Genomic DNA, 12122 nt, shown 5'->3' on the forward strand with positions numbered 1-12122 from the left:
AAAGAAATACAATCTGAACAATTTTGTTGACCTCTAACAGTCAGCGGTCTAATTTACCAATCAGAAGTAAAAGATATTGTGGAACGACCTGATATTTGTGCGGGAAAAATGACTAGTGATGGTTGGACGAACGTGTTGTCTATGGCTTTAACGACTTACCCACACGATCAATTTTCATTTTACTGCTACATTTTCTAGAGAAGGAAAACTGTGCGCCCATAAATAATGTGACGAAGAAAAGTAACTGATTTTTTAAGTGCTAAATATTTTCGCATGTGCCATCAACAAAAATATATATTTCAACGACGACACTCTACACTCATCGCGTAACACACACACACACACACATAGAGAGAGACACACATCTCAATCCACTTAACGGATACAGTCCACTTTCGTTATCATTGCAATCATAAACCATGCCATAACGAAAACTAATATTTCGTTAGCATTTAAGCATTGCAGATAATATATTCAGTTTATTGGATATATAAACTTATAGGTAAGATCCCTAATAGATCAAAAATATCTCACCTTATCATAAAAAGCGTATAACATTTATATGACTTTAAAAAAAACGTTCTTTACTGACGCCAAATAATTTTAGGTTCTCTACAAACACACACAACCCATATTCATATAAAAAATATATATTCCACCAACACAAACATTTTATCTTTATGGAAACAAGGAGGAGGAAAGATGAAATTGATATATCTTTCAAAAAACATAAATTTGCACTTACCTACATTTCAGCGATGATATGTATTGCCTTAGCCTTTCTATATAGTTATATTGATGTTCCTACATCTAAACCGAAGAGAGTCTGACGGTATTTTAATATGAAAAGATGATGTTCAACAAAAAAAAAGACGACATTCTATCTCCAATATTATCAACCCGGGTATAAGGGTTGGTGTGTAGAAGAAGACGAGGTATTCCATGCTTTTCGGTTATGAGAAAGACCGTAAACAACAATATATGAGCTTTGGTATCATAGTATCTCAATACACTTTACAAAAGCGCATAGGAGAAACTCTTGATAATAGATACATTATAATAATGGGTATACCTTTTAGATAATGGTCTTTCTATTTAAGAGGTTAAAGGGATTTGTTTGGCATGAGATATAGATGGTAAAAGGAACTTTCCATTTAAGGGAAATGATTTTTTAAGTGATTGATTATTGGACAGTCTTTTGTTACCTATTTTACATAGACACTTTAGAAATACCAATTTACTTCGTTCGGGTCGTTAAAGTTAACTTAACAGACTATAAATTCTGTAAAGATCGAGGCGTTTTTTTGTTGTTGTAAAGCTCACTTGTATTCGGTTGCTCCATTGTCTTCGTGCATAACATTAAAAGCTCTGCAATATTAAGCGAATAACGAACCGTTGTCGATAGTATAAATCGATTAAGTATTTTTGTTGGAATGAGATTAATAATCGAGGAAATAACTGGTCATTTGACTGGTGAAAAATAGCTTTATGCAATTCAGTGTGCGGAATGTCGTACGAACGTATTATATCACACTAGTGTGATAAAGAATTTGCAAGGGGTTTTATCGCACTAGTGCCACGTGTTAGTGAAGTTTTTTGACATTTTTTATCTCTTGTTCTGTAAATGACTATTTAATGATTTTGCTTTGCGCACTAGAAGCGAAAATTACCAATAAAGGCCGAAAGTGCACAGAGATTTGGATACAATGTTAATATGATGGTTTATTCTTGGCGTGAAGTTGTCCGAAAATTTAAAACCCAGTTGAAGATAATCGAACGAAATATTGAAAACCATCGGGGCAATACTGTACGTGACTTATGAACTAAGCTAACAATCAATGCTAAAATGTTTTAAAAAAAATCAAAATTCGACACATCCCTTTCACGACAAGTCAATGCTTTAAAACAATATTCCTGTCATTTATCGAATTCACTTGTTGCTTTCATAAACTGCTGTGACTGCCAAATGCATATAATAAATATTGACTGCACAGTCAATGTTATTTTCTCAATATTTAGATTAGTAGGTAGCGAGACAATGTTTTTGTTTCTAACAGAAATATGTTAAATTGATTCCATAATTAAGTTATATTGCGAGGGAAAGTTAAATCCGAGGTGATTAACGGTTTGTTGTTATTGACATAAACCAATTAGTTACAAAATAGCTAATGGTCTAAACTTTTAATGGCAACTCCTATGTATTCGCACGGTATAGAATACATTTTAGTTTTGCAACATGATACTTAAGGTAATCGATTTAGGAACTGGGTTTGTTTGTTTTTCTTTATGTGAAAAATTCACCTATCATGATGTCTCCTGCCTCGAACCTGTGTAGTCGATAGTGTATCTAACCATTAGAGTTATACGTTTCGAAATTATTTAACACTAAGAATTGATATGAATGTCTTTGCGCAAACCCATCAATCCGAATTTGGCCGGTAGGTAGCATTCATGTTAAACGAGAGATCTGTAAATACCCTAGGCAATAATGAAAGATTTGTATACGCTCATAAAGACAGTTCGTCACTTGCTAGTTGAAGATCACATAATTTAAATTCCCATTGAAACGAGAAGTTATCAAAAAAATCAAAGAGCCGCGGAAAGTCTGTCAATTTTAATAGCTGTGATGAAAGAAGCGGATAATCATAGTTCTAATGACTCTACGTGCATCTCATACAGAGTTGTATTAATGTGGGTTCTTTTACGACCCAAATTTTTTGTAACCGTTCAATGGGTCTTGTTGCAAATTTCTCATGTTTTGCTTAACAAAATGACTGACCACAGCACTTCCCCTAGCAATAACATAGAAAATATTTTGGGTCATACATTCTCAGTGTGAGTCAAAACAAACAACACATGCGTTTACACATTCATGTTACAAAATTTGGAAGTTCTTTTTGACGTCTGAGAAGCGAGCTGTAATGCTAGCAGCAGTGCTATGGACTGACTGATTTGACATCTTTTGCTTCGATGTCTATCAGTTGTGAACAAATGGTCTATTAATATTAGTCGATGTGTTTGGTAGATTTTAGACAATTTTGCGAGTTGTTTGTGGTCCGAACGAAGTGAGAAAAATTGTGTAATTTTGTATAAAAGTTAAAAAATAACTAGTAACCTACAGTAACCTCGTACTGCCGCTAGTGAAATGAATCTTACAAAGAAAAAATAAGAATAAGAGGTCAATTATCTCCGACCTGCACCGATGTAGTCGAATGTATCGATAATAAATCAATCGATTTTCAGTTTTTTATGTACAATGTCAGTAAGCTTATATCCGTTTTGATAAATCAATAAATTAAATGTAACCTTGGTGATGATCCCTTGATAGAATCGGTCACCAAAAAAAATCCAAAACCCAGCTGACCTCTCAATCTATATTTCGTTTAATCTCACAAAAATTAGCAACACTTTCTTGATGTGTGTCTGTTAATAAATATTTTCTTTGCGACAAGTTAAGAGGAAAAGTAGTAAGCAAGCATGTCATTCTTATAACATACACAAGGTTATAATTCCATTACCGTTTATGATATTAAAAAGGTTCCCATATGAATGTGTTTAAGACGCGTAAGAAAAACATGCTCATTACTTTTTATCTCAATTGTCACTTTTATGCGGAGATACAACAAAAGAAACAATTTCAAAGAATTAGCTGCGAAATAGAAATATCTAATTTCACAAAAAAAAATTAATGAAGCAAAAATGGGAAAAAAGTATTAGATAGAGACGCAATAATTATCACTCGCAATCGAACAAAGAAAATTCCATCAAGCAGTCATTCCCGAGAATCAGGAGATTTAACATCATATTTGAAATTTCTCTTCGTCATTGGAAATTATTTTGTTCTCCAAATAATACGAATCCCCGACGATAAAGCCAACAATTTATTCAACGAATTCCCAAATCGGAAACTCAAATCTCATTATCTATGTCATTTGAAATTTAGAGCAACAAATTTACCTTGAATTTCATATTCTGGAAATCGGATTTTAATTTACACAAGTTTTCCATTTAATTTGTTCTACCTGGTGATTAACCCAAAATTGTTCGCATTCCATACGAAAACGAATGGTAGAATTTTGCCAACGGTTTTAATATTTTTTTCTTCTTCTTTTCTTCGAAACTAATGTCGTTGGGTGCTTATCCGATGGAAGGGATAGTTATATAAAAATGGTGGCACCCTTAATTGTAAAATTCATTTCTAAGACAAGTGTTGCTCAGTAATGATATTGTGTCTAGTTGAATACTGAAAATAGTTCGTCTTGTTCGACGGTTTTTGTTTAAAAAAAAAAATATTTGTTCAATTGTGAAACGTGAATTAGTATCGTCAAAAATGCTTAGAAACATTTTTTTTGTGATCGTTGTGTCTGTCGCAGTGATAAGTGCGGACGAAAAAACGTCGAAATATACCCAAGTTATACAGCCGGCATCACGTCAATTACCGGCTACACATGATGGATATCAATCGGATGCAGTGTATGCCCAGCAAAGTGCACCGTATCCAATGGCATATCAACCAGCTGAAGGAATTTATCCACCAGCTAACGAAGACGTTGGTGCAGATACTCAGGCTCATCAAGCAGAGCAGGTGTGTGCTTTCTTCTTTCTTCGTATTCTCAGTTTCTTTTCTTGTTGTCTAAAATTCGAAAGATGTGCCAGTCTTTTTTCACTGAACAAATGTGTACAGGCTTAGTGTTAATTTACAGTGAATTTAGACGTAGAGTGAGCGCCAACTGTGCATTTTACCAGTGTTATTAAAGTTCTTAAATTTGTCGACTTGCCGTTTGTGCATAGACCGTGCACATTTTGAACAACAACTGCAACATCCGAAAATTTAAAAAAATGCAGTAAAGATTTACCCGACAACAAAATGACCAAAAATATTTTACTTAGACAAAAGGGGATTTACCTAATGCAAAATGCAGCGAAAAGTTCTAGGATCACTATCCTTCCACGAAGCGTATCAACCGAAAGTATTTCCACTACCTTGTATTGTATTTTGTACAAGGAAAATATTTTTGGTCGTTTTGTTTTTAGTTAAAACTTCACCGTAGTATAATTAAAAATTTCAAAGTTACAAAGTTTTTTAGTTGAAATCGTAAGAACCAATAGAACTGTGAACTGTAATTGATTTTCGTTTTTAATTATTTGCAGCCATTGGAAAATCCAAATTACGATTCCGGTGTCTATCCCAACTACGGGCCACAAGACAATGTACAACAATATGTGAGTTCATATGGTGGTCCGTATGCACCAGGCGTCAATGCCGTTGGCTATCCAATCTATGGCGGAGGTTATGGCCCGAGTGGATTCGGCGTACAAACTGGTTTCGAAGGATATTATGTGCCATCGGGTGTACCAATTCCACCACCACCACCACCGCCAGGTCCAGCAATCTGGGACCTTTTCCGAAACAATCTACCCTATCCGCGCACCATGTTGTCCATGCTGATGCGATCGGGAACATATCTATTGAGTTCGATCGGTGTCGTATTGTTTGGCGGTGCGGTCACAACAGCCATTTGCACATTCACACCACTGTGCACGATTTCGTTTGCTGCACTTCCGTTGCTCGGTCTGAGAGAAACGTTGAACTCGAAAACGATTAAGGAGTCGATAGCCAGCGAAATAACATCGGATCGTGTCCGACGAGCAGCAGAATTTCTTCGAACCGCTTTGGAAAAATACAATCAAATTCAAGAGGATACCAGTAAAGAGGCAAAGAGTGAGGCGGCTGGAACCAGTGCGGTTGCCAAAAAAGTTAGCGCCACTAGTGCGACACGTCGATAAGTAATTAATTTCTTCTTTTTTTTAAATAATCCGCTCAGTTCAGAAATCTTTTGTTTTATTTTGAACCAAAACCATTGAACTCTGAGGCCATTTTATTCTTATTCCTAAAATCAATGTGATGAATTTCGGATAATATTGTTGCCGACAACTTAGTTTATTGGTTTTGGTTTGACTGCTTAGATTTTTGCTTTTAAAATGTAAAATATTTTGCTAACAAATTTTAGTAATTTCAAAATGGAAAACGAATAAATTTTATCAAATCCAACACATCTGTGTAATTGTTAACGAGCACTCAGTTAAACGCAAAAAGAACACAAGAATTTTAATAATACCAAAAAACCGAAGAGTGACGCGGACTTATGATTTATAGTGAAGTGAGTATACCGCACACAAGCGAAGAATGAGATTCACATTAATTATTTTCCAACCGATCAGTGCATTGCTATAAATGTATATGTGCAAAACCAACCAACGTACAATGTAATCTATTAACCACCGACGAATTAACCTTTTTCTGTCGCGCCGAAGGTACAATGTTCTCATCAATTGTGCAATATTGTAGAAATCTACGCTGTTTTACCGTATCATAATGAATCTTTCTCTGCGTTTACTTATTGGTTATTGATATAACTTGCGTATGTTAAATGAGAATTTAATTGCGCATAATTTCCGTTAAAATAAACTTTCTCTGTGGAAAAATTGAAATTTTTATGTTTCGTTTCTTGGAAACCATTAACAGTTTTGGCTTATCTACAATTTGGGTATTTCGGTACCTGTGCACAATATGGTTGAAATAGATAAGTTTGTTATTGGTCGGAACCAATAAACATATATCTGGATGTAAGAAATCAGGTAAGAAATTTACTTTCAAAAATAATCCTACAACTTCCGGTGGATGATAGCAGTTTCAAATGCGATTGCTGAATGTATTGTACCTGAAATTGGTTGATAATTAATATTAGTGAGAGTTTATTTTGTATACGGACCGTTATGGTCGGTGTCTATTTGTCTAACACAAATGGTTATTACAAATTGCGCAATGTTTTCAATAATGATAACCACGCATTAGGGTATCTTGGTGTAACGGGAAACATTTAAATTTTAACGAATTTTTTTAGGACCTGGGAAATAGTAAATAGAAACAGTGAAACTGTATGAACGGAATGGTAGTCAAATATGTAAAACGTTTGAAGCAATAAATTACATCGAGACTGAAAGACGACAAGTCAAGTCAGTGTATCATTAGGCAAAGGTTCGAAAACTGTCTCTGTGTGACTGAAGACGAAAAATGTTTGTTCTGGCACTTATTCTTTCGCGCGGCCCAAACGTTGTGGGAGTATTGTATCGACCTACGTCGCATAAAGATAGTTATTTGTTCACTTCGCAAAAAAATAGGAAATTTCATTTCGAGGGTGTACAGGGTGAACCAGAGCGAGGGCCATAAGTCACCGAGAAAATGAAGTTTACTACTTTTTCAACAAAAACCCTACCGAAGTTTCAGCTGAGGAGAGAAAATACCTATTTTCTCGCCTGCCTGCGTTGTGAAAAACCAGTTGTGTCAGTTGTGAGTATTTACGATCGCATTGTCGGTTGAAATCAAATATTTTTTGTGTGTATTTGCGTGCGTGCCTCACAAGTCGCACCAACCTTACATTTTGAGACTAATTCGGTTTCTAATTTATTCACGTAAGACCATACGAATATATCGATTAAACACATCGATGAACAACTCTTCGCTTTGAAAATTCATTTCATAATCTTTGGTTAAAACGCAAGTCCAACATATTGTGCCAAATAAATTCCCTAACTCATCAATGTTTTCCTTCTCCTTTCATGATGTATAATTCTGCTCTCTAACCGAAATCATGATTCTGCATTAGAATCACGTGCCGTCTTAGTCTGCAAGTAATTGAAAATCATTATTATCCCCAAGATATTTATTTTATTTTGTTGTCGAAGAATATAACAGACAGACTGTCAATAAATGGATATCACTCATATAAGTGGGCAACTATAACGATACATTACAGTGAAAGCAACTTAATGGGCGAGAGAGACTATATATTTACATGCAGGAAGGTGTTAAGTCAATTGATAAATTTATCCTGCAGATAAAAGTAAAATTAAAGACCAAACACTGGGAGGAAAGTGTTCGGAACGACATAATTTACGTTGCTAATGCTGCTGTGGAAATTACAATGTAGATGGAATTACAGACGACTTATCTGGTATCGACAGTAACGATAAAGATAATTTCTGGCTAATTTGATCTTATTTATAGTGTTTAGTGTACGTTACAACTCATGCAGCAAAATATTTTCAATCAAACTTCTAAAATTAATTGAAAGAAATTCGATAATTATATTGGTGACATGGTTGGTTTACGATAAAGTAACAACATCAACAACAAATACAACTGATTCGAGACGAAATTTTCTTGTTGATGTGGTCCAAGGCTGAACACAATATTATTATTTGGTCGCAGAAAAAGGACTGACACCAACAGTCAAATCAATTGAATCGATAAAAACGTCAGGAACAAATAACAGACCATAGCTAGGGTGATCCTATTTAAAAAAAAAAAACCTGTTCAAAACAAATGACGTACAAGATTTGAAGATGAGAATTTTACTTGAATCGATAATAAAAATGCTAAAATGTGTGCCGGATGATTGGAAAAAATGAATTAACTGTTCGAACTATTAATGTTCTGGATGGAATTAATGAACGAAGGTTTCGTCGCAGCAATCCACGGAAATGATTAATTATCTAATGATTGTGACAATTCGCAAGTAACAGTAACAGTATTTTACCAAGTGTGGCGTTTGCACCTCGAGGCGAAGCAACCAAACAATTACTTAAGTTATGTTACTCACTAGGTCCCCAGGAAATGAGTTCTAACGCTACTATCAATAAATTAATAATTTGTTTTCCAGAGAGGAAGTGAGTAAAGTTTCGACGGCTCGTGCTACATACTACCCACTAGCCAAAATAAAAATGTTTATACAAGGACTTAATCCACTATCGTTTCTTAGTAACTCTAACTTCAACCGACGGGTGTCAACCAAAAAACTTACAATACCATCTCATCCAAGCGTTAAATGACAGCAAAAATATGTAGAAATTTCCATTGCGAAGTAATTAATTTCCAACTTCTAATTGATTTATTTTGCATACTCATTTTATTTTGTAATGTCGTCAGATTATTCTTTTTACATCAATATTTATCATTTCCCAACCCCATAGCATCAGTTCCAGTTCTAATTGACCTCATGACTAAAACCTATATACCCTTCATGAACCTGTACAAACAAACGTTACACACCATATTTTTACAATTCATCTGAAAACACATTGACATCGCATTGAAAATAGCCTTTCATTAACCCTCATAATCTTGTTAAAGACCTTTGTGTAACACCAAACCGAATCCTATGGTATTTATAGATCAACCTAAAACAATATTGTTGAACTTTCATACGATTGTATATGGTATATGTGCCACGTATAGGAATAATGTGAAAACATCCACCACATAATAGAAAATCATATAAGTTTGAAAATTGATTGAGGAAAATTCATCTCAATTTTATAAGTATATTGAAGCTGGGTGTGTGTTTTATGAATTCTGTACCACATGTTTAGTATTTTTTATTCATTGATCGCGTAAGGGTGGAAAATGGCTTTTTAATAAATATATTTTCTATCGATACGTGTGAAGAAAACAGAAGAAATCGTTTAACGGATTTTTAGCACTAAACCGAATGTTGCTTGTTTTTAATAAATTTTCCATTTCGATAAAAATCATTTTATTTTTCCGAGAAGAAAACGAAAATTGTGTTAAATGTGTTAAAGTGAATGAAAAACACCTGCCGAACAATGTCTCTATTTTCCGTTGAATCTGAATCGATTTGGGAAAAGTTTTCGTTTTACAAAAATGTTGCTGGTTTAAAGTTTCGTGAACTTAAGAAATAAGTGCCGACCGGTTGAAAGCTAGTTGAATATTTGAAGACATTCACCGTGCTGATTCAAGCATTTTTTTTTATTAAATAACATTTCAATTTCTGGTCAGATGTTAGTGAATTCAGTAGTTACGTCTGAGTTTTAGTGAATACAACATTTCATTCAATTATCGGCATTCCATTTAGATGAAAAAAAAAATCCTTGCACTTCAAATTCAGCCAAACGAAAGACCTATTAAATGTTCTCCCTTTTACGATTTTATGAGGCAGAACAGAGACTTTCGCACATCCAACGCACTTCAAGCACTTCAAAGGGATCATAGTTGACAGCTACCAAAAAGAGTACTATTTTGTATGAAATAGCTTTTTTACAGTAATTAGGGTGTAGCGTTTTGCAAAAAGTTTATTTTTTATTTTTTAAGGCATGTGGGTGGGTATGGTATGTTCCAACTAGAAATGATAACTGATTACGAAAGTACTAATAAATTGATCATTTATCAACTATAGCAACATTAAGAACAGTAAGAAACAATTTACGTCAGTTTTTTGTAAAAAATTTCGAAATCAATTTTTACGTTGATGGGATTTTTATGATAATTTTGTCGACAATAACGCAATATTTTGCTTTAACCTTTCAGCGAGTGATAGAAATTTCAATTCCTTACAAAACAAGCTATGAAACGTTTATTTCAGTTTCCATTTAGAGGAACCATAGCCTCCAAAGCAGTGCCTATTTTTGGAATTTTTTTCTCGATTATTTCTTGACACTATCAGCTTTCAAATGAAGTCGAGCATGATTAATTTGATAGATGAGAGCGTCAATAATCCAACAAAATCATTGAGAGCCGGCTAATACACAAGACTGAACTCCGGAGTTGCCACAACCGTTCGAAATGATGGAAAAATCGGTTTTTCGTTCGCAGTTTTTGAAAAATTTTGGCCATTTTTCGGAAATTTTGGAAAAAATTGCAAAAATAGACTCTACTCCAAAGTGATACAATTTTTGAAAAAAGTCATAGTCGGGAACACTTTTCCATATTTCCATATTTTTCGTTGTGAAGGCAAAAAACAATTTATCTGCAAAGTATACCCTAAAATAAAGTCTCTAGATAGGAGTGAAGTAGTGTCGCTTTCTATTTACATGTCGCATAGAAGACAGGCGACACCGAAAACTCGATTTTCATATGTGTGTATGGACAGTTTGAACTTTGAAATTTAAAAAAAAGTAGTTTCGTGATCAGTGGTATATTCTGGTTGGAACATACCACCAGGCCTTAAAAAATAAAAGACTCTTTTCAAAACGGTATACCCTAACATGAATATGATACACTGTCAAGTTTCAGTACCACTCATGCTTGAAGTGCTTTGGCACATCACATATAGTAAAGTCGACTCTCCATACTACATACTAAATACATGTTGTATAGAGCAGAGAAGTATAACTCGAGAAATATTAAAAATTTCCACGTAATGTGGCAAGTTAATATAAATGAAAATTAGTCTCCCATATATTGTCAGTATAAGGAGGTAGCAACTTCAATCGCTTGAAACTCTTAAATAATCCGTTTTCCAGAAAGCTCAGACGGGATCTGTTTCTTCACAGGTAAAAAGGTTTCCACCTTAGGTTGTAAGAAAATTATTTTACTGAAACTCATTTCCCGGGGTTTCCCGGGTTTAGTGACTAGAAAATAATCTACATAATTGTTTAGAAATTGGTATTTTGTCTTGGGTGGTTGAACCCCTCGCAGTCGGCTCAAGCTGCAAACACCACACTTGGCAAAATTAAAAGTTTCAATCAAGGACATATTCTACTATTTACACCTACTTGAAGCAATTGAAGTTATCACTTATTGACGTTCCCAATTGACAAAAATTCTGCTACAGACATACTGGAATACTTTCAGTTCTACCAAAAGTTTACAAAATATTTTTTTTTAAAGCACCGTATCTACGACTTGGTTTTTTATGCGAACATTTTAAGTTTTGTCACTCAATGCTTTCAGCAGAGGTAGGGATTTTTTTGGTAATGGCTCGACATTAAACTATAATGATCATAAACTATAAGATCCACTTGAGCAGACTATCTAGATAATTTTAAAGCAAAACCAAATATTGAAAGTATCGGTTATTGTTGGCCCAAAAGTGTTTTAAGGAAACTTGTGAGTTTTTTGAAGAAAACGTTTTTAGGTTTTGGAGATATTTGTTTTTGGGATATTAGGGAGATTGCGTTTACCATTTTTTGGACATACATATAGGAAATTGAAAGTTGACTTTCTGCCTCGATACAATTTGTATGAACAAGGTACTTATAATTTTCAAGTCTTACGACAACTTATCACGGGAAACTCGCAATCTACCTGTACCTATTAATGC

General features: G+C 34.3%; 1 protein-coding gene and 1 long non-coding RNA gene across 2 annotated transcripts in view; one reads left to right on the forward strand and one right to left on the reverse strand.

The window, feature by feature from the left end:
* The window catches only part of LOC119070493, a 22106-nt gene continuing 9984 nt past the window's right edge, over positions 1-12122 (reverse strand). The window contains exons 2-3 of the long non-coding RNA XR_005086526.1: positions 3120-3125; positions 1-13 (exon numbers count right to left, since the gene is read on the reverse strand). This is a non-coding gene — a long non-coding RNA (uncharacterized LOC119070493). The remainder of the gene's footprint in view (positions 14-3119; positions 3126-12122) is intronic.
* Positions 4185-6489, forward strand: LOC119070489. The gene is made up of 2 exons (XM_037174843.1): positions 4185-4585; positions 5152-6489. Exons 1-2 carry the CDS (start codon positions 4331-4333, stop codon positions 5785-5787), a joined length of 891 nt encoding a protein of 296 aa, XP_037030738.1. The 5' UTR covers positions 4185-4330; the 3' UTR covers positions 5788-6489.

This window comes from Bradysia coprophila (assembly GCF_014529535.1).
Source record: "Bradysia coprophila strain Holo2 chromosome X unlocalized genomic scaffold, BU_Bcop_v1 contig_79, whole genome shotgun sequence".
Classification (NCBI taxonomy): Eukaryota; Metazoa; Arthropoda; class Insecta; order Diptera; family Sciaridae; genus Bradysia; species Bradysia coprophila.